At 53.3% G+C, this 26,369-nt stretch overlaps 15 protein-coding genes across 32 annotated transcripts; 7 read left to right on the top strand and 8 right to left on the bottom strand.

The window, feature by feature from the left end:
- Nucleotides 1–83: 83 nt before the first annotated feature.
- On the bottom strand, nucleotides 84–731 carry KVP18_002301 (uncharacterized protein; the record flags this gene model as incomplete). Its single annotated transcript, XM_067953087.1, has 1 exon — nucleotides 84–731. The coding sequence occupies one exon, from the start codon at nucleotides 729–731 to the stop codon at nucleotides 84–86; it is 648 nt and encodes a 215-aa protein (XP_067810444.1).
- Nucleotides 732–940: 209 nt separating this feature from the next.
- Nucleotides 941–1,531, bottom strand: KVP18_002284 (uncharacterized protein; the record flags this gene model as incomplete). Of its 2 annotated transcripts, XM_067953049.1 has the most annotated exons (3): nucleotides 941–1,276; nucleotides 1,303–1,486; nucleotides 1,515–1,531. In XM_067953049.1, the coding sequence occupies 3 exons, from the start codon at nucleotides 1,529–1,531 to the stop codon at nucleotides 941–943; spliced, it is 537 nt and encodes a 178-aa protein (XP_067810406.1). The 2 variants fall into 2 exon arrangements, with proteins under 2 accessions (XP_067810406.1, XP_067810407.1); XM_067953050.1 differs by lacking the exons at nucleotides 1,303–1,486; nucleotides 1,515–1,531 and having other exon boundaries at nucleotides 941–1,165.
- A 79-nt stretch (nucleotides 1,532–1,610) lies between these two features.
- On the top strand, nucleotides 1,611–4,689 carry KVP18_002282 (uncharacterized protein; the record flags this gene model as incomplete). Of its 3 annotated transcripts, XM_067953044.1 has the most annotated exons (3): nucleotides 1,611–2,369; nucleotides 2,397–4,052; nucleotides 4,081–4,689. In XM_067953044.1, 3 exons carry the CDS (start codon nucleotides 1,611–1,613, stop codon nucleotides 4,687–4,689), a joined length of 3,024 nt encoding a protein of 1,007 aa, XP_067810401.1. The 3 variants fall into 3 exon arrangements, with proteins under 3 accessions (XP_067810401.1, XP_067810402.1, XP_067810400.1); XM_067953043.1 differs by lacking the exon at nucleotides 1,611–2,369 and having other exon boundaries at nucleotides 2,661–4,052; XM_067953045.1 differs by lacking the exons at nucleotides 2,397–4,052; nucleotides 4,081–4,689 and having other exon boundaries at nucleotides 1,611–2,390.
- Nucleotides 4,690–4,747: 58 nt separating this feature from the next.
- KVP18_002289 (uncharacterized protein) lies at nucleotides 4,748–7,316 on the top strand (the record flags this gene model as incomplete). 3 transcript variants are annotated; one of them, XM_067953063.1, is made up of 2 exons in its annotated part: nucleotides 4,748–6,702; nucleotides 6,731–7,316. In XM_067953063.1, 2 exons carry the CDS (start codon nucleotides 4,748–4,750, stop codon nucleotides 7,314–7,316), a joined length of 2,541 nt encoding a protein of 846 aa, XP_067810420.1. The 3 variants fall into 3 exon arrangements, with proteins under 3 accessions (XP_067810420.1, XP_067810419.1, XP_067810418.1); XM_067953062.1 differs by lacking the exon at nucleotides 6,731–7,316 and having other exon boundaries at nucleotides 4,748–6,706; XM_067953061.1 differs by lacking the exon at nucleotides 4,748–6,702 and having other exon boundaries at nucleotides 6,894–7,316.
- Nucleotides 7,317–7,686: 370 nt separating this feature from the next.
- KVP18_002296 (uncharacterized protein) lies at nucleotides 7,687–8,061 on the bottom strand (the record flags this gene model as incomplete). Its single annotated transcript, XM_067953077.1, has 1 exon — nucleotides 7,687–8,061. One exon carries the CDS (start codon nucleotides 8,059–8,061, stop codon nucleotides 7,687–7,689), a length of 375 nt encoding a protein of 124 aa, XP_067810434.1.
- Nucleotides 8,062–8,113: 52 nt separating this feature from the next.
- On the top strand, nucleotides 8,114–9,064 carry KVP18_002295 (uncharacterized protein; the record flags this gene model as incomplete). Of its 2 annotated transcripts, XM_067953076.1 has the most annotated exons (3): nucleotides 8,114–8,156; nucleotides 8,183–8,240; nucleotides 8,269–9,064. In XM_067953076.1, the coding sequence occupies 3 exons, from the start codon at nucleotides 8,114–8,116 to the stop codon at nucleotides 9,062–9,064; spliced, it is 897 nt and encodes a 298-aa protein (XP_067810433.1). The 2 variants fall into 2 exon arrangements, with proteins under 2 accessions (XP_067810433.1, XP_067810432.1); XM_067953075.1 differs by lacking the exons at nucleotides 8,114–8,156; nucleotides 8,183–8,240 and having other exon boundaries at nucleotides 8,333–9,064.
- Nucleotides 9,065–9,358: 294 nt separating this feature from the next.
- Nucleotides 9,359–10,827, bottom strand: KVP18_002313 (uncharacterized protein; the record flags this gene model as incomplete). 2 transcript variants are annotated; one of them, XM_067953107.1, is made up of 2 exons in its annotated part: nucleotides 9,359–10,760; nucleotides 10,787–10,827. In XM_067953107.1, the coding sequence occupies 2 exons, from the start codon at nucleotides 10,825–10,827 to the stop codon at nucleotides 9,359–9,361; spliced, it is 1,443 nt and encodes a 480-aa protein (XP_067810464.1). The 2 variants fall into 2 exon arrangements, with proteins under 2 accessions (XP_067810464.1, XP_067810463.1); XM_067953106.1 differs by lacking the exon at nucleotides 10,787–10,827 and having other exon boundaries at nucleotides 9,359–10,741.
- Nucleotides 10,828–10,860: 33 nt separating this feature from the next.
- Nucleotides 10,861–11,262, top strand: KVP18_002302 (uncharacterized protein; the record flags this gene model as incomplete). Its single annotated transcript, XM_067953088.1, has 1 exon — nucleotides 10,861–11,262. The coding sequence occupies one exon, from the start codon at nucleotides 10,861–10,863 to the stop codon at nucleotides 11,260–11,262; it is 402 nt and encodes a 133-aa protein (XP_067810445.1).
- Nucleotides 11,263–12,478: 1,216 nt separating this feature from the next.
- Nucleotides 12,479–13,813, bottom strand: KVP18_002314 (uncharacterized protein; the record flags this gene model as incomplete). Its single annotated transcript, XM_067953108.1, has 1 exon — nucleotides 12,479–13,813. The coding sequence occupies one exon, from the start codon at nucleotides 13,811–13,813 to the stop codon at nucleotides 12,479–12,481; it is 1,335 nt and encodes a 444-aa protein (XP_067810465.1).
- A 111-nt stretch (nucleotides 13,814–13,924) lies between these two features.
- On the bottom strand, nucleotides 13,925–16,840 carry KVP18_002288 (uncharacterized protein; the record flags this gene model as incomplete). Of its 2 annotated transcripts, none has more annotated exons than XM_067953059.1 (1): nucleotides 13,925–16,840. In XM_067953059.1, the coding sequence occupies one exon, from the start codon at nucleotides 16,838–16,840 to the stop codon at nucleotides 13,925–13,927; it is 2,916 nt and encodes a 971-aa protein (XP_067810416.1). The 2 variants fall into 2 exon arrangements, with proteins under 2 accessions (XP_067810416.1, XP_067810417.1); XM_067953060.1 differs by having other exon boundaries at nucleotides 13,925–16,663.
- An 81-nt stretch (nucleotides 16,841–16,921) lies between these two features.
- On the top strand, nucleotides 16,922–17,867 carry KVP18_002294 (uncharacterized protein; the record flags this gene model as incomplete). Of its 2 annotated transcripts, XM_067953073.1 has the most annotated exons (4): nucleotides 16,922–17,034; nucleotides 17,061–17,460; nucleotides 17,487–17,798; nucleotides 17,826–17,867. In XM_067953073.1, 4 exons carry the CDS (start codon nucleotides 16,922–16,924, stop codon nucleotides 17,865–17,867), a joined length of 867 nt encoding a protein of 288 aa, XP_067810430.1. The 2 variants fall into 2 exon arrangements, with proteins under 2 accessions (XP_067810430.1, XP_067810431.1); XM_067953074.1 differs by lacking the exons at nucleotides 16,922–17,034; nucleotides 17,826–17,867 and having other exon boundaries at nucleotides 17,212–17,511.
- A 68-nt stretch (nucleotides 17,868–17,935) lies between these two features.
- Nucleotides 17,936–20,096, top strand: KVP18_002286 (uncharacterized protein; the record flags this gene model as incomplete). 4 transcript variants are annotated; one of them, XM_067953054.1, is made up of 5 exons in its annotated part: nucleotides 17,936–18,867; nucleotides 18,905–19,541; nucleotides 19,568–19,656; nucleotides 19,684–19,890; nucleotides 19,919–20,096. In XM_067953054.1, 5 exons carry the CDS (start codon nucleotides 17,936–17,938, stop codon nucleotides 20,094–20,096), a joined length of 2,043 nt encoding a protein of 680 aa, XP_067810411.1. The 4 variants fall into 4 exon arrangements, with proteins under 4 accessions (XP_067810411.1, XP_067810412.1, XP_067810413.1 ...); XM_067953055.1 differs by lacking the exons at nucleotides 18,905–19,541; nucleotides 19,568–19,656; nucleotides 19,684–19,890; nucleotides 19,919–20,096 and having other exon boundaries at nucleotides 17,936–18,871; XM_067953056.1 differs by lacking the exons at nucleotides 17,936–18,867; nucleotides 19,684–19,890; nucleotides 19,919–20,096 and having other exon boundaries at nucleotides 19,008–19,586.
- Nucleotides 20,097–20,165: 69 nt separating this feature from the next.
- KVP18_002283 (uncharacterized protein) lies at nucleotides 20,166–21,123 on the bottom strand (the record flags this gene model as incomplete). Of its 3 annotated transcripts, XM_067953048.1 has the most annotated exons (3): nucleotides 20,166–20,387; nucleotides 20,417–20,821; nucleotides 20,848–21,123. In XM_067953048.1, 3 exons carry the CDS (start codon nucleotides 21,121–21,123, stop codon nucleotides 20,166–20,168), a joined length of 903 nt encoding a protein of 300 aa, XP_067810405.1. The 3 variants fall into 3 exon arrangements, with proteins under 3 accessions (XP_067810405.1, XP_067810404.1, XP_067810403.1); XM_067953047.1 differs by lacking the exon at nucleotides 20,848–21,123 and having other exon boundaries at nucleotides 20,417–20,758; XM_067953046.1 differs by lacking the exon at nucleotides 20,166–20,387 and having other exon boundaries at nucleotides 20,773–21,123.
- A 173-nt stretch (nucleotides 21,124–21,296) lies between these two features.
- KVP18_002308 (uncharacterized protein) lies at nucleotides 21,297–24,738 on the top strand (the record flags this gene model as incomplete). Of its 3 annotated transcripts, XM_067953096.1 has the most annotated exons (2): nucleotides 21,297–24,271; nucleotides 24,300–24,738. In XM_067953096.1, the coding sequence occupies 2 exons, from the start codon at nucleotides 21,297–21,299 to the stop codon at nucleotides 24,736–24,738; spliced, it is 3,414 nt and encodes a 1,137-aa protein (XP_067810453.1). The 3 variants fall into 3 exon arrangements, with proteins under 3 accessions (XP_067810453.1, XP_067810455.1, XP_067810454.1); XM_067953098.1 differs by lacking the exon at nucleotides 24,300–24,738 and having other exon boundaries at nucleotides 21,297–24,275; XM_067953097.1 differs by lacking the exon at nucleotides 21,297–24,271 and having other exon boundaries at nucleotides 24,505–24,738.
- Nucleotides 24,739–24,848: 110 nt separating this feature from the next.
- KVP18_002303 (uncharacterized protein) lies at nucleotides 24,849–26,354 on the bottom strand (the record flags this gene model as incomplete). Of its 2 annotated transcripts, XM_067953089.1 has the most annotated exons (4): nucleotides 24,849–25,122; nucleotides 25,150–25,344; nucleotides 25,371–25,573; nucleotides 25,602–26,354. In XM_067953089.1, 4 exons carry the CDS (start codon nucleotides 26,352–26,354, stop codon nucleotides 24,849–24,851), a joined length of 1,425 nt encoding a protein of 474 aa, XP_067810446.1. The 2 variants fall into 2 exon arrangements, with proteins under 2 accessions (XP_067810446.1, XP_067810447.1); XM_067953090.1 differs by lacking the exons at nucleotides 25,150–25,344; nucleotides 25,371–25,573; nucleotides 25,602–26,354 and having other exon boundaries at nucleotides 24,849–25,121.
- Between the last annotated feature and the right edge of the window lie 15 nt (nucleotides 26,355–26,369).

The following is a 26,369-nucleotide window of genomic DNA, read 5'->3' as shown; positions in this document are numbered from 1 at the left end:
GCTGAACTACTCCTTGGCCACCGCAGAATCGTATTACGTTAATGAAGACTGTCAACAGAAGCTGGGCCAAACCGAACCACACGTTAGCTGCAGTCCATTGATGCAAGAATCCGAATCCATATGGCACTCACCGCCACATAAATGCCTACGCCGATTGTCACTCCATGCTCCTTCCACCAGGTGTTCTTATCAAGTCCGATAACATTCTCAGGCGGAAGGTCAACCTTCATGTCGGGTTGGTCGTTTGCAATCCCGTCCCAGAGGTGCTGGGAGGGAGCTTGGCAGACTTCTTTCATGTCACTGATGTCACTCATTTCGACGACAGCGGAATCCGAGGCTTCTACCATGTCAACCATTTCGATGACAGCGGATTGAGATATTTCAGCAACTCTTCTTGAATCTCGAATACATCGCTCGGTAGTGGATGGCTGGGAGGAGCTGTTCGCAGCAGCTGGCTGGGAGGAGCTGCCGTGGATCTCCTCGTGATGCACCTCTGCCACGACCCGCTCGAACTGGACGGTTGCTCCCGCCGGCGGGGAGGAGCTGCCGTAGATCTCCCGCTCGAACTGGACGGTTGCTCCCGCCAGCTGCACCATCCCATTAAGCAGGTTCAGTTGGGTTGTTCTAGGCAATGAAGGCAACAGCTGCTGCTTCTCTCCACTTTTGGTCAACAAAAATGAGCTGACAAGTCCAAATCCTTTCCCGTTCGTAGATGCTGTGTGTACAATCATATTGGCAATTCACAGAGTGACGAACCTTTTCATGGAACAACATTTCAACTGTATCTTCGTCGAATTATGGGTGCAGTATCCCTCTTGTGTTAGAATAGTGTCTACAATGCATGCTACGACATGATGCCTGATCAGTGAGACGAACTATGCTCACTATGTGCGTCCTTCACAATCCAGTCTCACTGCCAGGGCATGAGAGTGCACCCGCATCAGGGCATGTAGAGTGCACCCGCGTCAGGGCATGTAGAGTGCACCCGCGTATGTACGTCCTTCACAATCCAGTCCAGCGCCGGATCGACATTGGCTCCTGACTTCGCGCTGCAAGCGAAAAGAGCCCAGTGCCTTTGCTTGTCAGCAGCGTCCAGACCCAACGCCTCCGCCACCTCCTCGGGTTTCAGCGCTTCAGGTAAGTCCTGCTTGTTTGCCAGCAGCATAACGGATGCCCCTGTCAGGCGTTCCTCACGTAGGACGGTAGCCAGTTCTTTCTTGCAAGTCTGTAGTCGAAGGGCGTCAGTTGAATCCACGACCCAGATCAATCCGTCGGTCTGTGTGGTCCATGACGTCGACTCACCTTGTCGAAATAGTTCTTCCAGTACGTTCGAAGAGTAGTCTGTCCGCCGATGTCCCATAGTACCACCTTACAGCCCAGCCTCTCAATAGAATCAACGTTAAATCCCAATGTGGGCGAGACGTCTAATACGTCTTTGCCCAGCAGACGGTTCACGATTGTCGTTTTGCCGGCGTTGTCCAAGCCGCTGAGTTACCACCCTCCGAAATCCTTACAGCAGCAACAGGCGCATCTCCTTCTCATCTCGCTTCGTCTTCCTCAGAATCTAGTCGAACCAGCTGCAAGCTCTCACCTTCAAGAAACTCATATATATGGAAGTCCCTACGACTGTATTCTATCTGCTGGTACTGCTGGTAGTGCATACGCTGCTGTGCGTTGTCATCGTGACGTCCGTTCAGTTCCACCGCTGGAGGACTTGCTCGAGTCTACCTACGAAGTACAGGCACCTCCCACGGCGCACGAAGCTAGCCAACTTTGGAGGACGGCAGACTAGGCGCATTGCGTATTACCTGTGGCATTGGTGGGTTGAGAGGGTGACGCCGTCGCTGTCCAACCACCTGTCAATTGCTGGTGAAGATAATTTTTCCGAAAACACACCCGATGATGTGGACGCATCGATAACGCCTGCCCTTTTACCCGAGAGCGATCCTCAACACTTTCCAGTGGCTCTGACTGCATGGGCCTACGTGCCTGTTCCGTTTGCGCATCGGGTTGTGCCCATCTATGAGGTCACGTGTAAGAAGGAAATGGAAACCGCGTTTCGTCATCTGTCTTTGCACTTTGCGATCGGAGTGGATGTAGAGCACCACCAAGACAGATCCTACCAAGGTCAAACATGCTTGATTCAGCTTGGCACTCGAGATTGCTGCTTCCTCTTGGACCCCTTGGTTCTGCCTCGAGGTGCACTAGGCCGAGGCATCCGAACGCTGTTTGCTGAACCAGCAAGAGTGCTCATATTCCACAGCCCTCGCCTCGATTTAAAGTGGCTCAATCGGGATTTCGGCTTGAATTCCGTGGCATGCACGGTTCTGGACACCCAGAAGCTTCCAGCAGTCTTAGGACTTAAAAGAGTAGGAATTAGCTCCTGGTAGACACAGTCACTCTCCCATCTGTGGGAGCTTATCCTGGACTTTCCGTTTCCAGACAAGAAACGGCTCCAGATATCTAATTGGGCTGCAAGACCTCTCTCCGAGCAGCAACTGATTTATGCCGCCACGGACGCATGTTTGTTGCCTTTCATCGCCGATGCACTGGTATCCCTCGGATGCATTCTGGCCCTCCCAGTGGAATCGAGCGAAAGCGACGCGCTGGAAACGCCCGATGACAACCTTTCTTTGGCATTCACTTTCGCGAATCTATTGATGGGTGGCATCCCGCATCCAAGTGGTGGGTGGAAAACCTCTCCTTTGAAATCTCCAGCGGGATTTCTACGTGCGCTGGACGCGGTGAAAGGGCAGGTGGACTCCTGTTCCGTGACCACCATTCTTCGGTGTCTGGCCCTAAGGAAAATCAATCGACTGCCATCGGATGTCGTGTCAGGCAAGGTGTTCATCCGGGCGTACATGGAAGACATGGACGTTCGGCGACGCCTCATGAACCTCAAACAGCTAACCTCATTGATGGGGTGCCGGCTAGCCAAGCAAGTAGCCCCCGCGTGCGACTGGGTAATCAACGAAATGAAATGGATGGACCCTATGCCAATCTGGCACACTCCATCACTCCCCACTCTCAACCCAACCCATTTCAATGACCTCGCGGTCGTATCTCATGTGAACCAGGCCGCATTTTTGCCCGCCTTCCTCAAGAGTGTGGTGCCTTTGAGGACTCTGACGTTGGACTTCGATGACCGTTGCTACGTGCGCGATTATAAACGCTGTCTGGAGGGAAAATATCTCCCAATGGCAGATCCGAAGACCGAAGCTACCTTTGCCGTTCTCCATGCCGTTCGAGATATCTACGCTCGTAGGCTTGATGAAGGTCCTACCTGGCTTCTTCCTACCTCGGTGCTAGCAGTGCTCTCTCGGGAAGGACCCACGACGGAGGAGGAAGTCGAGGAGATATACCGATCGTGCGCGAAGGAAGCAGGCCCTCCGGACCTACCCAGCCGGATGAAATCTATGGTAGTTCTATCCATTTTATGGGCTCAGGCTAACCTGATTTGCTCAGAGGCTGCTCCCGCCCCGCAAAAGACGCCCATCAGTCACTACCGGCCATTCAAAAGTATGCAAGAGTACCTCGACTGCCTCGAGACTTTCCCTCAGAAAATCCGAGATCAGGTGGCTCTTATGCCCCCTGAGAAACGACCACGTTTCCTCAAGTACAGCGAGCGTTTTGCCGCCCAGAAGGCCGTCTACGAAAACTTCCAGATCCTCTCCCCCAATGGTTCTCTCCTCTGCCACTGCGACCGAAAAAAGGTGGACTGGTACCTCCGCAAGAATTTAGCACAGACAATCGACGCCACCTCCATCCAACTGAAGTTCGAGCCTGCAGCTAGGTCCTTGCATGCCGAGGTAGACCTTCCTGATGGTGCGTACAGCGACGGGATTGTAAGCTGCGAGAACGGACAACTCGCGGTCGACGCAGCTGCTGTCATCGAGAAGATTGGGGAGCACAAACTGGAGCAGTGGAAGGCGGACTTGTATTACGTGTCGAAGAAGGATAATCACTGTGTCGTCTGCGGAGTGACGCAACATTTTCTGCGGTTCCACGTCATCCCGTCCTGCTACCGGCAGCACTTCCCAGAAGCGTACAAAGTGAAGAGCGGGGGGAATCATCACGCAGAGTCACGGATCACACGACGTTGTCTTGCTCTGTGTAGCGTGTCACCAGACCGCGAACGACAAGTACCAGATTATGAAGGCGCAGTTGTCGTTGGAGTACCACGTCCCTCTTCAAACGCCTCCTCCTCCAGAAAACCGCCTGCGCTCTGAAGCCCGCAAGGCGCTTCATGCTCTAAAACGGCCGCAGATACCCCCACATCGACGGGAAGAGCTGCGAGGAAGAGTGGTTGTCTGGGTCCAAGCCAACCAGCAGCTGTTAGACGAGAATCTGTCTCCGGAAGATAAGACTATGGATGGCATCCCAGAGGCAGCCCACCGGATCCTCAGTCTGCCTGAGCAGCAATCGCCTTCTATTAGCCATGGTGAGGCGATGGTGGTCGCCGTGGCTAGTGACATTGATGTTTTTATCAAGCGATGGCGAAAGTACTTCCTGGACGTGTTGGAACCCGGTTTCATGCCAGTAAATTGGACAGTGGAGCACAAATGCGCTCGTCACTTCGGCGAGCACTCGACATTCAACCCCAACAAGCCAACCAACGATACCGGAGGGCCAGTGGACCTTCTTGACGAGTTTAAGAACGAGCAAGCAGAGTTGCCCTCAGCTGGATGAGATACAGCATGAAGCTGGTTTTTGTGACTGATAAGAATTGTGAGAATTCTATGGCCCGATGATAAAACAACGTCCTTGGAACCCACAGAGCCGTCAGCTAGACAAGTACTTGGACAAGTACGACACAGACGAGCTTGAATGTCTCCGGAAGCTGTTTAAGGAGTTGGAGTCACGATCGTCTGGGAGTGGAGTCGACAAGCAAACGTTTCTTCATTTCTTTCGTCTGCCAGGTCTCTGGGGGGAGCGTCTGTACTACCGATTCGTGTTCAAGGGTAGGGAGACTGTGGACTATGAGGAGTTCCTTATCGGGATAGCTCAGTGCTGCAGGAGCACCAACCGGGAGCATGTGCAGGTGATATTTGAGCTCTGTGACTTGGACGGCGATGGTAACCTTCGGAAGGAAGAGCTGACGTCGATGCTGTTGAACATCCCCAACTTGGATACGTACTTGAGCGCCAACTACCGAAATGCAGTCCAAGGCCGTGTCATTCAAAACACCACTACCGAGGCTTTTGACGTGACGCATCCGCAGATGGCCCCTTACCGTAATAGCATGGAGCTTTACGACAACTTCGAATTCCATCAGTTGTTCCCATCCTCCAGTAGTAGCGGATCCCCTGGAGCTATTCGTAGTGTGCAGACTGCGGTCTCCGGCCTAAATGACCCTGCCCGCTTTTCTTCATATGCGGTCCATACCACCGTCACTGACGAGGAGGAGGATAACGTACCAGTCCCTCCGTCTCCACTCCCGCAACTAGAGGGTCTTGACGGTGGACCTGAACGACCTAAGCAGTTGTCGGTAAGCGCCCTTGTTGAGATGATCATCTCGGAATACGGTCACACTCATACCAACCTGTTGACATTCGTCGAGTTTCGCGCTTGGCTGGAGAAAAACGGATTCCTGAGTGAGATTTTCAGCTCTTGCCTACATCAAGAGGTTTGGGGCTTGCAAGGTATGGCCCTGTACCGCCGAGACCAGCACCAGCCCGCCGTGGACTTCGCTAGTCTTAGCGGCCTCTTCCAGGAGGAGCCCCTGTCAGCCTACCCCAACCGATCAGTTGAAAACCGTCGACTGGAGTACACCATACCAACTACGAAATCCACCAGGAGTTACGCGTCTGGGGAGTACACCCGTCAACCCAACGCCTGCAGCAACCTCTTGACGAAGGACGCTAGCGCTGAGACCACCGAAGCTCGCCGCGCGGCTCTCTTTTGTCCGTATTGTCAGGTGCGTTTCCTCAGCCTGCCCGGGTGCTTGCACGTGGACATGAGGATGGAGCCAGATGAGGGGTCTGTGGCACTCGTGTGCGGCGCTTGTGGCGAGCGGCACACCAAGTGCTGGGACTGCGGTTGGCCTTTCTCAAACGCTCCCATGTGGCTGTCCTGCAGGGATGTGTCCATGGAGGGCATCATGTATAAAAAAGGCCGTCACTCCCACCTGTGGCGAACACGGTACTATGTCCTAGTGAAGAACGTCGTTTACTACTACAAGCGCCGCCACGATAGCGCGCCGGAGGGCTACATCTTCTTGGAAGGGTGCTACATAGAACCGATCGAGTCCACGAAGAACCGTCGGTTCGGCATGGCGGTGGTCTACGCCGGTGAGGTGCAGATGCGCCGAGAACTGTGGTGTGATAACCTGAGTGTCCGCGACGCGTGGATCCGTCGAATGCGCCGGTCTACCAACCAGCAGAGTGTCGAAGCGACATACGTGATCAAGGATAGGATCGGACGTGGTAAGTTCTCCGTAGTCTACCGCGCAATTCACAGGCACACTAAGGAAGAGTACGCCATGAAGGTCATACAGAAGAGCCGGATATCGGCTCAGGAACGAGAGCTGATTCGGTCAGAGATCAGCATCTTATCAGTGCTCAGACACCAACACACGGTACAGATCCACGAGATCCTCGACACACCTCAAGCTCTTTTCATTGTCATGGAACTGGTTCGGGGAGGCGAGCTCTACGATAGGCTCCATCAGAAACACAGGCTTCCAGAGAAGGAGGTCAATTCGTGAGGGGACCCCCAATTGTCATCACAGTATTGTCGTGCAGCTCCTAAGCACATTGGCCTACCTCCACTCCTGCGGGATTGTCCATCGAGACCTGAAGCCTGAAAACATCCTACTATCCGATCCTGGAGATGAGTACGATGTTAAGATCGCTGATTTTGGGCTCTCATGCGTCTGCGGTCCTGATAGCCGCATGCGACAGCCTTGTGGTACGATAGCTTATGTAGCGCCGGAGGTCTTGACGCTCAACGGCTACGGACCGTCTGTGGATCTTTGGGCTGTTGGAGTTATCACCTTCCTGCTTCTTCGGGGGAGACTTCCATTTCCAGTGGGAGTACAAGGCATGAGGCCAGAGCAGCAGTACAACGTTGACTTCAAGGAACCTTTCTGGGACACCATAAGCGATTCTGCAAAGGAGCTCATGATGAAGCTGTTGAACCCCGACCCCGAGAAGCGCATTACCATGGAGGCAGCGATCAACCACGTGTGGGTAAAAAACCCCACCGCGGTCATCGGCACCTCCAAACCCCGCATCCAGAACAGTCTGGATGAGATTCAGGGTGATAGGGCCGATACGGCGATTCAGATTCACACTTCGACTTTCGCGCTCAGCTAGCGACATTCTCATTGCAAACTACACAGCAAATTCAAACGCCAAGGATTTCTCGTGTCTGCACAACCACGGCAACTTGCTGAGAACGGTCCGAAGCTCGGATACCAACTGTGTACAGGATGGGTGCCTTTTTAGCTTGACAGTTTTGATTTTGACGTGGTCGAAGAGGTGGCTGAACTCCGAAGCAGCGGACATCTCGTGAGCCCCGTCACCAATAACGATAGCGTGAGTTGTGACGGTCGATGGAAAGTCAGATGCTATTGCCTGGAACGCCGCGACCTTCCAGGCTAATGCCCTTCTTGGATATGCTGCAGAGTATCGCTCGCGGGCTGATACGATATGGAGACTATTGTGACGACGACTTCCAGAAGCCTTACTTCGCTAATAAGGCTTGCATTCTCGGCATATACACGCGAGCAGAAAATTCCACCCACTTGAAAGCAGAGTTGGTGACGATATACACATCTCCTAGACCGGACGCTGCTCTCACGAGCTCCACTGCGGATTCCTCCAGCTCTGAGAGGTCGGATAATAACTTGGCGTCTGCAGTCGCGAGTGCGTTCTCGTTACGCACGTTGGGAATTACCGACTCCAAGTACCACGTACAGAGCAGGGTGTCATCCCAGTCAAGTACGATAATCCTCTGCGAATCGGCGGGTTTAATGTGAGACCGTAGAGCAGCTCGCAGAAGTAACCTATAGGGCACAATGAAACCTGGAGCTCTTCTGGCAACGACACTGCACGTCATGGTAAATATTTAATAGTTTACTCTGAGAAGACGAATTCAATTCGTGTTTTTGATGACGACAACCATTCTAGGGATTCGTGCTCGACCCTTGACCAGTGAGAAGGCAGGGGGCAGCTCACAGATTCCTCAGGAAAGCTAGCTGTGGAAGTCGATCTTCGAACGAATCAGGGCACCTTCAGGTGAGTGAACTAGGGGGGAAGTACGCAGGGCGGTAGATGCAAGTTGCACTAGCAATGCGGAGCCGCGAGCCGATTTGGAGGCTGTCATCCAGATGACAGTTGAAACCATCTCTCAGTCGATCAGCGGCATGAACGCTCTGCACCAGGAGTCTATTGACGATCGCCTGGTCGACCTGGAGCCTTTAGAAGCCAAAGACGTGATATATCCTATTCTGATGGCCACATCTGTGGCTGTCGCTCGGGCAGGTGCAGCGACGGCGAAGCTTCCCCTATACCAGTACATCTCCCATTTAAAAGGGCCGCTGACGAGTCAATTAATCATGCCTAACCTTCGCGCCGGACTCATCTCAAATAGAAAACAGACTGGGAGGTTCTTCTGGAGGGCCATTTCAGTCGCAGCTCCTACGACCAAGGCCAGCGCGGCTGCCAATCTTCTGGCGACCACGGCACTGCGTTTAAAGTCGAAGCTGTCGAAGATGGGGCTGGCAACAGGTGTGGACGAAAGAGGTGCCTACCCTCTCGGTTTGGATCTGGCGGAGTGCTTGGACATCTGCGCCAGCTCACTGGCTCCTGGCTGCCATCTCTGTGTTCATATGGCAGCCCGACCTGTACAGGACGACATCACTGGAGAACTGGCTGAAGTGGTAAGACCATGGTGTGAAGCCACGCCGGAAATAGGATGCCTTGAGCTCTCCTCGAGTCTATTTCAGCAGGTACAGACTGCCGAGCTGGTGAGGTCGGCGGAGGACAATCACTCAGCGGAGGGCTCTACCCCGAAGAGTCGAAATATGTGCGAAGTTATCTTCCTCGGATCTCGACCGTGATCGCGTCGGAGCACTATCTGGAGTCACCTCGGTACTTCAAACCGATGTTATGAACACGGTATCAGATTTCATTTTTATCGCTCAAGTGGCAGCATCCAATCACATCCCTGTAGGAGTTGAAGTTGGACGATTTTGCACTGAAGAGACGTTTGCTGCGGAGCTGGCTGTGGGCCTCGGATGCTCGCACTTTCAGTTAGGTTCCTGGTTTAGAAGTGAGAATCTGTCCAAGGTCAATGAATGTCTCAGAATTCAAGACGCGTATGAGGTTGCACATGCTCGAATCACTTCTCGAGGTTAGCCGCTCAATGAACAAACGCCTGACTGCTTCTCAACCTCGTTATACCGCCATTGGCGAACACCAACACCGAAAACTTCAAAGCCTATCTTAAACAACGCTGCGTGGTCAAGGATATTCCTCCCATCGAACACGAACGCGGGGTGAGACATGGACTCGAAGGCTGCGGAGTAGTCGTAGCCATTGAACTCATCCCACTCCGTGACGACCACGATTGCATGGGTCCCTCGGATCGCGTCAGAAGGCTTATCGTGGAAGATGAGTTGCCGGTCCCAGTTGAAGGAGTAGCCGTGATACTCGAACTCGATGATAGCCGCTTCACGCGTCACTTTAGGGTCGTAAACATTGACGATGGCCCCATCGTTCATCAAATGGGCGCAGACGTCTATGGCTGGGGTCTCGCGAACATCGCTGGTATCCTTTTTAAATGCAAAGCCGAGAATGCAGATCTCCTTCCGCGTGACGGTGCCGAATAGAGTCTTGATGATGTTGCGAGAGAACCGGCGCTTCTGCCAGTTGTTAATATCAATTACCTGTTCCCAGTAGTCCGCCACCTCGGGCAAATTTAAGGAGCGGCAGATGTACACCAAATTGTAAATGTCCTTCTGAAAGCAGGAGCCGCCAAATCCGACAGAAGCGTTAAGGAATGCGCTGCCGATTCGGTGATCTGCTCCAATGCTTTTTGCCACTTCGCGAACGTCCGCACCAACCACCTCGCACAGAGCACTTATGCTGTTGATCGACGATATCCTCTGGCCTAGAAAAGAGTTGGCAACCAGTTTGGCCATCTCTGAAGACCATAGGTTGGTGGTGAGGATTCTCTCTGATGGGACCCAACGTCTGTACAGAGACTTGACGACGGCGATGGCTTCGAGCCCCTTCGGGTCGTTATCCGGCCCTCCAATAAGAACTCGGTCAGGAAATTCTAAATCTCTGATGGCTGTGCCCTCAGCGAGAAACTCGGGGCTGTTCAGCACCACGAAGTCCACATTCGCGGTAGACGTCGCGAGGATAACGGTGAGCATAGCGGCGGTGCGCACTGGCACCGTGGACTTTTCGATGATAATCTTAGAGGACCTGGAATGCTTAGCGATTGAACGAGCAGCAGACTCATAATAGGATAGATCCGCCGCTTGACCCGCCCCGAATCCAGAGGTCTTAGTAGGTGTGTTCACCGAAATAAAGATGACATCACACGTCTCAATCGTCCGTTGCAGATCCGTGGTGAAGAACAGATTATTTCCTCTCCGATCAAACACGATCTCCTCGAGTCCTGGTTCGTACACAGGCAGAGAATCCGAGTTCCACGCCGCTATGCGTGCCTCGTTAAGGTCACACACCGTTACTTCCACATCTCGGCACTTGTCTGCCAGAACAGCCATTGTAGGCCCTCCTACGTACCTGTGTGAGCTGCAGCGTTAGCTTACCCCGCACCGAGACATGCTATATGCGATGTGTTGAACACCATATCAATTATCAATTTTACTTCGTAATGACTTCAATGAGGGCTTTGAGAGTGCTGATTGTTTTAAGCTGTGGCCGAGGTGCGCTTGCCGCGGATGAGGCTCCACCATTTTTAAGCGACGGTGTGGGGAGCTCTGTATTTTTCAGGCCGGCCCCGGTCGACTCTCTGGCGCCCTCGCCACCTACGTTCTATCGGAGTCCTGTGCTTATTGAAGAGAAGGCTGCGGTTCAGGAGGGTGACGTTGAGAGGGAGACACTGAACTACTTTCCAGTGAAGCGGAGAAAGAACCACCAGAGGCTGAGAAAACACAGGCCCGCAAGGGCCGCTGAGCCCCTACCGATGCTGGAGTCTGTCGCGGATTCCGCTCGGCCTCTGCTTCAACGGGAACGGCCTGCGTCGCCGGTCGCTCAGCGGGGGTGGTACTTCTTTGGGTTCTAGTGGGTGGGCTTTATGCTTTTTCATGGTAACTTTCCATAGAATTGTCGGGCAAGGTGAGACACGTGGCCTAGGTGTGACACGCGGCTTAGGTGTGACATGTGGCTTAGGTGTGAGTATGGATTTTAGCAATGACGGAACCAACTAGGGTAATGCCTATCCCGGCCGACCCTGTATTACACTCTACTATTTGCAAAGATAAAGGATTGTAAAGAAAAAGATGATTCAAGACATACAAAAAATTCCGTTTTGATGCTCACAAGATATACATCTGGGGTGTCGAGTGTTCACCTCGCCTGCCTCACCCTGCCTCTGTCGGCGGCCCTCCTGCCCAATCCAAGGCCAAAAATGTATGGGAGACACGCTCTCGGTAAGACTGTGCTGGGCATTAACTCCGCATCACGGACGTTGAAGAGCAGCCTTCTTGGCATCGCTGACCCTGGTGGATTGGCTCCACCCCACTGTTTTGGATGTACAGGCTGCAATCGGTGTCGTGAGGGTCTCTCACAAGAGAGTGCTGCAATCAACAGGCCACGCCGATTGAGAAGTCTGCTCGACAAAATGCAAAACCTTCGTCTTGCCTGCAGGCAACACGACCAGCTGATCTCCAGCACGCTACTCCCCATGAGACTTCAGAGCCAGCACCAGTGCGCTTGCTTCCACACATGTGCCAGGGACGACCACATGTGTGGTCGACAGCGATTCGGTCTTCCGCTTGCGATAGCGTCAGAGCTGTACGAAGCGGTGTCCTCTTATCCTCCATGGGGTTTCGCCTGCATCTTCGCAAATCTGGTTTGGTGCATGTGCCCACTCACACCCTTCAGATGTGCGATGCTGACGAACACGTGCATTTCTGTACTTGGGACGTTTGTCATCCGGCATGTCTCCCGGAAGGTTGCCATCTTGAGGGATCCGCCTAACATCCGCACAATCGACAAGTGGTACACGATGAACGGCGTTCACATAGGCCTCTTATTATGGTTCGTTGCGGTTATTGCGCCTCTCATGAGTGCGATGGTTCGGTGGATGGAAATTAACCTTCTGTAACGATTCCTGTTGACAATCTACATCGAGACTAGACAGATCATACATTCTCTCAACGGTTGTCACTAAATATCATACATTCTCTTAGCGGTTTCTAGTAAATATCATGCATTCTCTCAGCGGTTGTTGGTGTACACTCAAGAGCTTGATAGGAACGAAGACGGTTAAAAATACATCAGAGCTGCCCAGACACAGCCGAAGTGAGCGTGGAGCTGCTTCCCGAGTCGAACCAGAACACTATCGCCACGATGAAGTAGGCCACTATCAGCATTACGCCCTCAAGCCAATTCGATTCTCCGTCCTGCACGATTCCGATTACGATGAGAGTGGAGAATGCCAACACGGTGGCGGAGACTGAGGAGAATGCCAGCGTCATGGGGATGTTCATTCCCCAACCAACCAGTACGGCGAAGGGAACCATAAACATGGCGATCTGAGTGGATGAGCCGACGGCCACGCCCATGGTGAGGTCAGGCTTATTCTTGATGGCCACAGTCACCGCAGTGACGTGCTCGGCAGCATTGCCAACGATGGGGAGAAGGATGATTCCAATAAAATTCTGGTTCATGCCACTGCTTTGGGAGACGCCATTGATGGAGCCGACTAGTTGATCAGATTGAATTGCCACCATTAGGGTTACAACCAAAAGGCCGATCACTGACGTCCAAAGGGAAATCGCCGCAACCTCCTCGCCCTCGAAGGATCGGAAGCTACCGCTATCAGACCTGCCAGGGGTCTCTTCGCTCCCGTCCTTGAACAGCTGAAGGTGGGTGTAGAGCTGGAAGAAAAGGAAGAGCACGTAAGTTACCGCGATCAGAAGTGCTGTGTATCTAGAAATCTTGAGGATGTCCTCAGGATTCGGGTTGTGAATCGAAGCGACCGTAGGGGTGATGAATGCGAAGGACGCTAGCATCAACAGGGATGTGGAACACGTTGCTCCCTGCGCATTAAACTTTTGAACGTAGTGGTACATCCCTCCTGCGAAGAAGGACATACCTAAAACAAGCAGCAGATTGGAGAGTATGGAACCCAGCAACGTGCCCTGAACCACATCAATAAGGCCTGCGCGGAGAGTCTGTACAGTGATGATCATCTCTACCGCGTTCCCAAACGTGGCATTGACCAGTCCCCCAACCAGGTCGCCGGTGTGAATGGCCAACTCTTCTGTCAGCGTGCCGAGGAGGGCAGCCAAGGGGATCATCGCGATAAAATTGGTCCAGAATGTGGTCGAGTCCCCCCACTGCAGGTGGCCGCTAGCCAGTCCAATGGGCACGAACACGAGCAAAAGGTACAGCCAGTGGCTGAGGATTTGTTTGAGTCCGAGAAGGTCAGTGTAGGAGGTGTAGGTTGGTATGTACGACGGCAGCTCTGATGTCGGTGGCTGCATGAGCCCCTCCTGCAACTCAGCTCTGGGGGGGAGACTGAGAAGAGTCGATAGGCGCCTACGCGAGAAAGGCTCACTGATGGTGCGACGCAGATAAGACGACGCTCTCATCTTATGCATCACCATGGTTTTGCAAGTAATTGCTACTTTCGGTTTGCTGCGTGGGGTGACTCATGTGCCTACACATGATCACATATGCGTCTGTAGCCGAAGTTAATAGTCAACCATATCAAAAGATTACGCAACGAATGTGAACGGCGGCATCCGAAATCCTGCCTTTAGATTTTTCGCTGTTCCGCCAAGTCTTCTTTCTAGCTGGTCGGCAGGTATGTGACTCAGCAGGACCTCTTCTGGACTCTCCTTCACGACAGAAACTCGAGCCAGTTCCATGGCTGTCAGAGAACCAGACAGTGGGCTCCACAACGAACGCACCACACGAGTGTGATTCACCACGATTACCTTTCGCAAGCGGCTGTGGTAGAGCCGTCGAAGGTGGGTGAGCAGCCGAGGTAGTTTCAAAATCGGAATGTCGAAGACCCCTGCGCCGCTCATGTCAACTACACAGACCAACTGCTCAACTTTCGTGGGCACGAATAGGTAGTCTATTGCGAAGAGAATCCAGTAGTCGAAAATGTGGCAGAGGTCATTGACAGTTATCGCCGCTTCCTTAAGACGGGCTGCGTTGACGACAAGCACTGGCCGCAACCGCTTGTCGCGGCCGTGAAAGTAGACAGCGCCGCATGTCGCTTTGACCTTCATATCCTGATCCTCCGTGACTGCTAGCCGCCGTCGGGAGTGTTGTACGGCCTCCTCAATATCTTGAACGGCGATGGTCGTGTCGAAATCGCACCCGTAGAGGACGCGCAGCATGTGAGCCTCGTCGTCGTAGACCGTAGGAGGGAGGTTTTCGGGCAGAGCGAATGCTAAGTCTTGGACGGCTTGCCGTTCTTCAGGAGACCAGGCCTCCGGAAGGGAAAATATGTGCCTACCTGAGTGGCTACAAATTGCAGTAACGGGGGGTTTCCAGGATGCCATTACTGGCGGAATCAAGGGACATCCGCGGTTATCCTGATGAATGGACCCAGACCAGCGAGATCTCCGACTCTGAGACGCAGATCTGCTCCGAATCTGAGACGAAGATCTGCAAGACAGTAGAGATCTCCGACTTTGATTAGACACAGATCGGTGGGAGCGTCTAGACTGTCGACCCTGAAAGTCCTCCCGGCAGCTTCGAGACTCTGTAAGGGATTCTGAGGGCCGGTAGGAGTCTGGAACGGTTCGAAAGCTCATATCGCCGTAGACTGAGTGGTCCATACTTCCGAGGCAGACCCATGAAGCCGCACTGTTCTTCTCTGACCAGGACCTGGAGGATACCAGGAGAGGCGCCATAAGTCGTCTCAGAGATTTGAAGTTCTGCATGACTGGTCGGGATCCACCAAGGTCAGTCTCCAACGCTGACACCGGCAGATTCTGGAGCTCGTCGAACACGCACACGCCTTCGAGGCCCATCTCACAGAGAGCCATCTGCAAAGCCTCTTGGGTCAGATTCCTTGGAACCGGTAAATCCCTCCAGTTAACGACATGTACCTTGGAGAAAAGCATAGGGTAGAGGCCGCACACGTTGACCAGCGACCGAACGATGAACTGGACAAATGGGTAGTCCACACCTGCCGCGTCGATGACCACATTGATCTGGCCTATCTTCTCGTCGTGTAGCAGAAAGGCGCGACATACGTCGAGCCAGAAGCAAAAGTACATTTCAGTAACGGACTGCGCGGCTCGCAGACGGATTAACCGGAGCACGAGAATAGGGCGCAGAAGCCGGTCCACACCTGAGACGTAGACGGCACCGGTGGAGATGAATCGTTTAAGCTCCGACCAACGGTACGGTAGGTTGTGGTTCCGCCAGAGGATTTGGGCTTCCATTGCTTGCTGCGCTGTCGCCACTCTTAAACCGCAGCCGTAGAGAAACCGCAGAGCCTCGCGCTGGACGCAAGGAACCACCCCAAAAAGCCCACGTTTGTCTACGGGCATCGCAGAGAGATCCATGTGCGAAAGCAGGTCTCGCTCCCAGCCTTCCCACATTGGAGGAGGCGGGAAGATGTGACGGGCGCCTTCCTTGCTCGGCGGCGGTTCGAAATTGGAGACGTCGGAGTGGAACGATTCCAGGAAGGTTTCCCAGAGGTCACCTCTGCAGCGTGTAGTAGCGTTTTCAACGAAGTTGATTCGACGATCCCGCAGTTCGGTGACGAGTTTGCTGCTGGGAGTAACTGCCGGTTTGATGACGGTTTCCGACGGCAATTCATACCGCATCCTGGGGGTTTCTGAGCGGAATCTGGAAAGAGGCCGCGTAATAGGGAACTTTGTGGACTGCAGAGTAGGGGAAGCAAACTGTGTTGAAGGCGAGGTAGCCTGCGGAGTTGAAGATTTGAACTGCTCCAAAGGCGTGGTACCCTGTAGAGTTGGAGATTTTAACTGCTCCAAAGGCGAGGTACCTTGTACCTTGATTTTACAGGTTTCAGTCGACTCGTTGAGGGTGTAGCGAACAGAGCTACGGGCTGCAGGGGCTATGAAAGGCTCAGCCTGCAAGGTGACGACTTTTGACGACATTCTCTGCGGAGAGTGGCAATTAGAGTATCCAGGCACATCCTCGTGAGCGTGGCCTTGAGCTGCCATCGGAGCCGGCAGCGAACGGGATTCGGCCAGAGGGTTGGCTCCCAGAGCCTCGGGTAAATTAAAAGGAGCCAGGGGTCGTCCTACGTCATCTTGATTTCGACGAACCTCAGCGATTTTCTTAGGTCCTATTCTGGGTGAGGCCGTTGGTAAAGGTATCAATGACCTTGGTGAGGCCGCTGCTGTAGTAGAGGTTCCAGGTACGTCCACTCGTCTAGTAGATCCCTCGTAATCCGTCGCGCTTTCGAAGCTACGGCATATGTACTTGAGAGCCCCCCCGGAACTCTGCTGTATGATATCCATCAAGGGAGAGCCACGTTTCGGCCGAAGGGCCTCTGGATGATCTGATGGGTTGACTGGACTTGAGGGGTTTGCGTTGGGGGTTGCTCGCGGAGACTCGGTCTTAGTGGGAGATAAATGAACCATAGGGGGAGTGCATCCGACTGGAGATGCCGGACCGAATGTAGGGGTCGAAGCCATATTTTAGCTTTTAGTGGGAAGTGCCAGTGAGCTCGTCGCTGTAGACTAACTGCCTTGGACTGCCAAGTTTCAATAGTAGAAATGTGTAGCGTCCTCGAAAACTCCAAAATGGGTAACGCGTTCAGCTGGTTCGAAAGACGGGACACTGTCACCCTTTTCTGGGATGAGTTGGCTGCGATCATCGCAAGTAGCAGGTGCACCCTAGGGCAACCGAACACAGGGAGATCTGCGCCTTGACTGGCGCTGGCATTTCCAAAGAATCTGGTATTCCTACCTTTCGTGACTCGTCAGACGGAATCTACCAACGCCATAACGTTGTGGATGTGGCTACAACCTTGGGATTCTCTCGAAAGCCAACTGCTATCTGGGACATGATCCGTGACGTCACGAAGACCGTAGATCCAGTGCCGAATGATGGGCATAAAGCACTCACCCAGCTTCAGCGGGCGGGCAAATTGAAGTCTATCGTCACGCAGAACATCGACAACCTTCATCAAGATTCAGGATCCGCCAACGTGGTTGAGTACCACGGCAACATCAGACAGGCATTCTGCAAGCGATGCGGTTACAGGGAGGATGTCTCGAAGAAAGCGATCAGACGGACAGGTCACTACCCCACGGTGAGCATAGGGCCGTCCAATAGCAGTGCCCCACCTGTGCTCGGATTCTGAAACCTGATGTAGTGCTGTTCGGAGACTCCATCCCATCTGAGGCGTCGAGAGCGGCAACGGAGGCAGTGAAGAGCTGCGATCTCCTGCTTGTCGTTGGTACGTCTGCGTCTGTCAGCCCAGCAAACGCGCTGCCGTACGCAGCCTCAAAAGCCGGTGCGTTGGTTGTGGAGGTCAACCCCTCGTCCACAGGGCTTACTATGCGTATATCAGACGGCATCGTGATGAGTTCGTCGTCGGGATTGTTGCAATGTGTCACCCAAGCTTTGAATCTGCCACCCAACGGGAATGTGAGCGATAATGATGCTGTGACACAGTCTCCATTGGTAAAGAAAGCCAAACCAGAACGCTGGTGTTAATGTTCAAGAAACAATTGTGACATCAGCGTTTCGTGGTGTCATTGACTCCGTAGAGAAAATTGGAGGCAATGTGCGGATTTTCTGTACTAGAGGAGGAAGCAGAAGCACTTGACGATCGGAAGCGCGTCTTGGAAGGTACCATTCTGGAACTCAAGCACGAGTTGCGCCTGGTTATGGCCTCGAGAGAACGTGTTCGCAGTAAACTAGACGACCTCATGGCCTTGCAGGCTTGGGAAGTCATTCAATCAGATGACCGTTTTGCAACCGAGCTGGAGGCTGCGGCGAAGAAGCACTTTGGGGTCTTGAGTTTCAGAGAGAACCAAAAGGAAGCTTGTGCCGCGCTGCTCAACGGATACGATGTAAGTCTGGTGATGCCGACCGGAGGAGGCAAAACCCTATGTGTCGTGTTGCCTACCATCATATTGGGTAAGTTGACAGTGGTGGTGTCACCATTGGTGTCCTTGATGGTGGATCAGGTTTCGATGCTGAAAGCTCACGGCGTGGTAGCGGAGTTCCTGAGCGGGCAGTGCTCCCGACAGCGACAGACAAGTGTAAGGCAGCAACTAAAGGCGGCAGTTGTGAATCCGGAACTACAGGTGCTATTTGTCACTCCTGAACGAGTAGCGAAGAGCAAACTCCTTCTCAGCGCGCTGGAGAAGATCCACGACGCTGGAAACCTGGGATTGCTGGCAGTGGACGAGGCCCATTGCGTGAGTAAGTGGGGGCACAATTTCCGGCCGGACTATGCCCGACTGACACTCCTCAAGAAGCACTTTCGATGCCCAATATTGGCCATGACGGCAACGGCGACACCGACGGTCCTCAAGGATCTCCAGACGGTTCTAGGGATCCAGAAGTCACTTGTTTTCAAATCCCATGTCGTCAGGCAGAACCTTCATTACCGAGTTGTGTGGCGTCCCAAGACCCTACCAGAGTCGGTGGAACGGTTGGCATCCTTCATTAAAGGGCGGCCAGGACACTCAGGAGTGGTTTACTGCATGTGAGTCAGCGGTCTGGACACGGCTTATTTTTCCCAGAACTCGGAAAGACTCTGAAACAGTAGCAGACCTTCTCAACAGTAGTGGGGTAGCTTCGGGATACTACCATGGAGACTTGGATGGTGTGTATTTGTCCCCCCACATGTCGATGTTTTTTCATCGTGTTAATCTACTTTCTATTTTACTTGTTCCCACCTCCATCACAGCCTCCTCTAGAAACTCCATCTATGAGCAATGGTCTGATCACAGGCTGCAGGTCGTGGTCGCCACTACTGCCTTCGGCATGGGCATTCACAAGGGCGACGTGAGGTTCGTAGTACATATGGGCCTTCCAAAGTCCATATCCAATTTCTACCAAGAGAGTGGTCGAGCAGGACGCGATGGGCTGCCTGCTGACTGCGTGGTGATGTACAGACCAGGAGATGTGAGTCGCCACTCTTGTATGGTGTACTGGGAGAAGAGTGGCCTTGATGAGCTGTATCAATGCGTTCGTTTCTGCACCACTGACAGATGCCGAAGAGTATTGGTGTCGAAGTACTTTGGTGACCCCGAGCCGACATGTGGTGTTTGCGACAACTGCAGGAAACCGCAAGAACCTCGAGAGTGCCTGCTGACGACCGAGGACCTCGAAAGCCTCGAGGCTCTACTCAGGAGCGACGCCGACAAAGACACGAGAGTGGGTTGGGGGTCTTTGACCGACAGAGCACGACGCTTCAACTAGCTACCAGTTGGAAGCGCACCCTAAAACCAAAGAAATGGCTCGCAGATGGCGTCGCTTTAAACCTTGAGAAGTGAGCGGCTGGTTCCTCAGTACTCAGTCTGCAGGTGCTGCTGGTAAACATGGTGGTTTTCGGCCGCATACATGAGGAATTCTACCACACACCATACTCCACTCACAGCTACCTCCGAATTGGTAGCGGTGTGGCTATGTTTCCCGGTCTGCTAGAGGGGTGCAGGCTGGGCATTGAGTTGGGTAGTCCCTTGGGTCGCCTCGAGTGTCCTGAGACGTCCGAGAGGGTCCTCGAGTGAGGGGCATGCACTTGACAAACACAGGCTCAAACGATGGTGTCAGCGAGTAGGAGAGTACGCAGGCGTTTTCGGACACAATGTGCTGGACTCGGCGGAGTTGACGATGGTGGCTGACCACATGCAGAAGCTGCCATTGAAGGAGGCGCTGACTCAGGTTTGGCCCGCGGCCAAGTTTGATGTTTTTTCTCGATTCGTCGAGTAGTTTCTCTTCGAGTCCCTATGAAAAATTGCCATCTCAGGAACAATAGAAGCGTCATTTCAAAAAAAAACCTCACTGTGAGGAATCACGCAACGGAAAGGCAATGGCGTCCTTAGCGTCAAAGCAGGGAGATATCCTCTCTATGAGCTCGAGAGGGACCTTGATGGTTGAGGACTCCAACACTATCAGTCTGCCTATCTTTGCGCCATCCACCACAGCGGGAGTCTGCCTCAGGCTCCTTAGGCATTTAACGATGCGCTCGAATCGAAGCTGTAGCAGGGGTTTCCTCATAATCTGGGTGGGACGTATCCATGCACACCTACCTTCAGGATGGCAATCGACAAAGGAATGAGGTTGAAGAGACCCTCACAGATCAGACAGTCCCAAATAACACCTACGGTCTGCAGCGGCAAGGCCGTCACGAACAGTGAGAAGAACCAGTGGTGCAGATACACGGGAGGTTGAATATCTTCGTTCTTGAAATGGGAGTAGATCTCGGGAATCTCATCTCGAGCCATCTCGTTGAAAGCGTACAGGTACTCCTTCAGAAGTGGAAACTGCTCTACATAAAAGCCTCTCAAGTCGTAGATGACCATCAAGCACGTGAAAACCCAAAAGGCAGCCTCCTCCTCGGCAGGGTCCAGCCCCGAGACAAGCACCACCATGGCCGCCACGAAGTTCATTCCCTGGCAGTAGCCCACCTCTGGGTGTAGGTTCGCGAAGGCGTTCTATGAATAGACGACCGGGGACTCACGAGAATGTTATAAATCTCGTGCTCTGCCAGAGCGTCGAAGCATGCTATCTCAGGGAAAGTTCGTGGCGCGTCGATAGTGATAAGTTCGGAGAACTTGTTAGTGGTGCCGATCAAGCTGGCGTAGGGAATACCGACCCGGTCCCGCATGACCTCCCACTGCAAAGCTGCCTTCCAGACAGTCCATCGAAAGTCCTGTGGAACTCCCCTACGGAACCTCCGCATGAAGGTAATCTGGTGATCTACGATGAACTGGGGAAAATCACGGAGGACCACCATGCCTTCCCATTTGCGCCAGCTCTTTGTGCTCCGCACACTCTCAGACGCCCCCTGTGTGAAGTGTTCACCATAGACGCACCAGTAGGCTGTCCACACATGACTTCTTCTCCTGGGGCGTCCACACAGGGAGAATTCCGTTCGAGACAGAATCGTCCATAATCCATCAATTCGAGATGTGCGACTTTGATCTTGAAAAAGTCCTATCTGTGGACCGTTCTCCTCCGTTCCTTCCAGACGTCTACGTTGATGTGGATAATGGGATTCTGGGGTCGGGGTGGGTGTTGGGTGTACATAGGGCAGCCTACGCCGCTATGCACCCTGATAAGGACAGGTCACTGGTATTGACGCCTGTAGTGGTGGCGGTCGCCCCCAGCGGCTTGGCTGCCTGTCGCACGTGCGGCGAGAAAATACCAAAGGGCGTCGTTCGCGTGGGAATTGCAGCTGAGGACTCAAGGGGAGACTGGGGAGCCATCCCGCGTTGGCGACATGCCTCTTGTGCCGGAAGAGAATTACGAGGCTGGCTGGATATAGAGGGGGTGGGGGCTCAAGAAACGATGTTCAGAGGGCCGGTTATTTTAAAGTTACTTCAGAACGAAGGCTTCGAACCGAAATCCAAACGAAGGAAGAAAGACCCTAAGGAGGAATCTGCACCTATCACGCCCTATGAAGAGGCCACTGCACACGTTATGAAGACTGGCGTTTTGAAATTGTACATAAGCCTACGGGACCGACTGCTGGGGTTCAAGGACCTCGAGCCCATTAGCAAGGCCGAAGTCATAGCTGCAATCATGGCTCCCGAACCCAAGGTGGAAGAGCCACTTTCAACTCTGCTGGTGAAGGAGGAGAGTCCGGCGAGGCTGCCCACACCTGCTGCCATGGTTACGAGGCTTCTCCCTTTCCAGGAAGAAGGGTTGGCCTGGATGCAGGCTCGGGAGGCGTCTACTACGCGCGGGGGAGTGCTAGCCGATGAGATGGGCATGGGGAAGACTATCCAAACGATTGCTCTTCTCATGACGCATAGAATTCCGCTTGTCGAGGGGTCTCCCCTGCAGCGACTCGCCAAGGCGGAGGCCAAGTGGGAGGATCTTGATGACGAAGACCCGCAGGAGACCGAAGCCCCTACATGTCCGAACACCCCTGAGCCCTGCATCGATCACCACAGCAACCCGCCGAAGCAGGTCACTTCAACGGATGTACGGGAAGAATTGCCACCGTTTCCTTGGCCGCCTGATCTTTCTGATGCAGAGATGAAGCTGTTGGCTCCCTGCGCTACCCTCGTAGTGGCTCCCCTGTCTGCTGTGATGCAGTGGAAAACGGAAATTGAACGGTTCAGTCAACCAGATACGTTCCGTATCTTGATATACCATGGCCCTTTGCGTTTCAACCTACTAGACGAGTTGTCCAAAGCCGACATCGTCATCACTACGTACTCCACAATCGAGGTAGACTATCGGGTTTGCGTGGATCGGCAGAAGGCTCAGTGTGTGTACTGTGGTCGAAAGTTCTTCCCGGATAAGCTGTGGGTCCATCAGAAGTACTTCTGCGGACCTGAGGCAGAGCGCACACAGAAGCAGAAGCTCACCAAGCGTAAGGCAACGGCCACGGCCGTAACCAACCTCACTGGAGAAACAGTAGACCTTGGGGGTGACACTGACACCGAAACTGAGGTCGCCCGAACTCCCACGATTGCTAACACTTTGAAAGCCATCATCAAAGACGCTGGTCGACCTCTGGAAGAAGCGCGAATACCCTGGTTTCGGGGTGCCAAGCTGGCTTCCGAGGGAGGAGAGGACCCGGCTCGACTCGAGGCTTTGTCTACGACGCTACCACCCGACTTGAACTTTTTGACGTGCAGCGAGCTGAAAAGCGCACTGATAGAGGCAGGTTCAGCTGTTACAGGGCGGAAGGCAACCCTAGTTCAACGATTGGAGAAAGTCCTCGGTCGTGAGAGCGACGTCTGTGAAATTGTCTTAAGCCAGAGCGTCGCGTCTCAATCCAAGAAGAAGGGAAAGAAAGGCAAGCAGCAGCCTGCTGCGGACTCAAACGAGGCCTCCGAGGTCGCCGAATGGCAAGGAGTTGACATGCGAGACTCCCCGCTACATACTAAAGTTTGGGCTCGAATCGTCCTGGACGAAGCGCACCACATCAAGTCGAAAACGGCTTCACGAACGAAAGCCATATATGCCTTACCCTGTAGAGGGACACGGTGGTGTCTTTCAGGGACGCCGATTCAGAACCGAGTGGGCGAGTTGCAGAGTCTGCTACGATTTCTCCGATTCGATCCTTTTGGTTACTATTTCTGTTCCTACGCCGGCTGCTCCTGTAAGCTGATCGAATGGCAGATAGGCAAGGACAAGAAATGCTCCACATGCCACCACACGCTACCCAAGCACTACTCCTACTTCAACAAAACAGTCGCTAACCCTATCAAGAACCTGGGGTATGTAGGTGCCGGTCGGCAAGCCTTCGACATCCTAAAGAACGATGTTCTTCGGAAGATTCTGCTCCGACGCACCAAGGAGGAACGCAAAGCCGATCTTGAGTTGCAGCCTTTGGAGGTGGTAATCCGACGCGACCAGTTGTCTGAGGAGGAACAGGACTTTTACCAGGCGCTGTACCGGCAGTCCGAGATACAGTTCAATACCTATGCCGACTCGGGAACGATTCTGCACAACTACGCACACATATTTGACCTGCTAATACGGTTGCGACAGGCGGTCAACCATCCCTACCTGATTGTGCACGCAAACTCGATTGTCGGACCTAATGGGGTGCAGGGCTCGCAGATTCCAAGCTCATCCCGCCTCATGGGAGGGGTCGGTGTGTGCACAATCTGCTTGGAAAGTGTGGCGAGCCAAGCAGCTTACGCTAAGGAATGCGATCATGTGTTTCATCAGAGCTGCGTTCAGGAGTATTTGACATCATTTCCTGGGCAGGGTCCAGCATGTTGTCCCGCCTGCATGCTGCCGCTGACTGTCGACTTCAGCGCCACAGCAGAGCCCGAGAAATGCTCAACGAAAGCGTCCAGCATCCTCTCCAAAATCGACACAAGCCTGTTCCAGTCCAGCACGAAGATTGAGGCTCTTCTGCAGGAGATGGATCTAGCTCTTTCAAACGACCCAGAGTCTAAATTTCTGGTATTCTCGCAGTGAGTACGTGGGAGGGTGAGGATGCAGGTTCACTAGCTTTCTGGAGATTGTTGAGTGGCGCCTGAGAAAAGCTGGCTTTGATTGTGGGCGGCTTGTGGGCTCTTTGTCGTTGCAGGCGAGGGTTAATCTTTTAACGAGATTCAATGCGGATTGCGAGTTTAAGGTACTGTTAATCAGTTTGAAGGCCGGTGGGGAGGGTTTGAATCTTCAGGTGGCCAATCACATCTTTGTAATGGATCCTTGGTGGAATCCGGCAGCAGAGCTGCAGGCTATTCAACGTGCCCACCGGATCGGCCAGACTAAAAGAGTACGTGCGGTGCGGATAATTGCAGCCGGTACTGTAGAAGAGAAGATTTTGCAGCTCCAAGAGAAGAAGCAGCTTGTGTTTGACGGGACGGTGGGAGCTGAGGCAGGCGCTGTCCAGAAGCTAACAAAGGAAGATCTTCGATTTTTGTTTCAAACTTAATATGCTTTTGACGAGAGCGTTTGTTGTTTACCGAACGGTACTCATCGTAGGGACACCAACATGGTGCCGCTTCGTGGAGCCCTATCGCTTTTGAGGACGTTTTTCCCCAGCTAAAACCAACCTGTCAACGACCCCTCACCGGAGCGGTGACGGACAGTACGCACCTCCTCTGTAGCCTCCTTCTCCAACCGTAATCGCTTGGCCAGTGTGGTTTCGCCTGGATGCTGGGACGGCTCGCTTGAAACCAGCCCCATACGCTCTAGGAGGAGTAAGGGTGCGTTTACTGCCATCCATGACAGTATACCAGCCAGAATACCAACGCCTATGGAGTTAGTAAAGGCTATCATAGTCATTGTGAAGAACGCGGGAAAAGCTTCTTGCATGCTGATTGACAGACAGCCCAACTCTCACTTGTCCCATTGAATGCCAAGTACACCTCCCATCATCAAGTATCCTACGAAGGGAAGGACCGATGCTGCAACGCACTGTGGGATCACAGAGATAAGGGGTACACAAAAAACCGCCAGCCCAAATAGGGTGCCAGATACAACCACAGTCAACCCGGTACGACCACCTGCGTTCACAGCTGCGACGGATTCGATGAATCTGTATGTGGGGGACTGGCAGCTCACATCACGGGCGGAGATGTTCCTGTAAGTGACGCCACGATCATGCTTAAAGCCAGCACTATCCAGGCGCGCTTCGCATTCACAACGTCACCACTTGGAGTGAGCAGCTCGGGTGCTTCGGCAGCTACACCGATGATTACACCTCCAGTGTCCATGAAAATCACCGCGAAGATTGTAAACAGTTGGCAAAAGGCGCATGTGGACAGCTGAGTTCGGCGCTCTTGTATGGCTCACAGAAAGTAGTGGTCCGAAATCGATTTCTCCAAACTTCATCTTGGATACTGCGGAGAAGGTGGGAAACGGCTGCAGGTCGCCAGTGAAGTAGGCAGCCACTATCCCAACTGCCAGACCAAACAAAACGCCGCCTCTAATGCTTGCGCACACACAGAGCGTCATAGTAAACAAAGAGGCCAAAGCCACTATACTGGTCCTATTGAGCGAACCGAACCTCAACAAGGATTCATTGCCAGCGGATATGAGACCCATCATATGGAAGCCAACTATCGTCTGGAACAGTCCTATGCCAACGACGACGCCCTTCTTCAGAGATACCGGAACGTAGCGGACGAGCCTAGCCGGAAACCCGAAAGCGGAGAGACATAACATCAGAACAGCTGCTCCAAAAGCACAAGCCTGCGCCTCCTTTTCGGTGAAACCACATCCATTGATGGTCTCCATGGCAAACATCGTATTGGGACCCATACCAGGCGCAATGTGTATAGGTAAGTTGGCGACAAGACCAGCGAGTACAGATGACACGAATCCAGTTATCGCTGTACCAGTGATTACAGTTGATTCGGAAAGCGATGCGAGCTTAAGAACCTCAGCGTTCACAACAAGAATGTAGGACGCGGCGCCAAAAAGTACGAAGCCTGCTCGAACCTCGCGGCTGATTGTGCTTCCGCGAGCCGAAATGCAGAAGAATTCGTCAACGGTACATCTCCACGTCCTATCAGCTGTGTCTTCAGCGAGCAATGGCGACTTCATAGGAGTCAGCAGCAA

The sequence above is a fragment of a genome, assembly GCF_019968955.1.
Source record: "MAG: Porospora cf. gigantea A chromosome Unknown PgA_NODE_28_length_66104_cov_347.438, whole genome shotgun sequence".
Taxonomy (NCBI): domain Eukaryota; phylum Apicomplexa; class Conoidasida; order Eugregarinorida; family Porosporidae; genus Porospora; species Porospora cf. gigantea A.
This window is presented reverse-complemented; position numbering and strand designations above follow the sequence as displayed.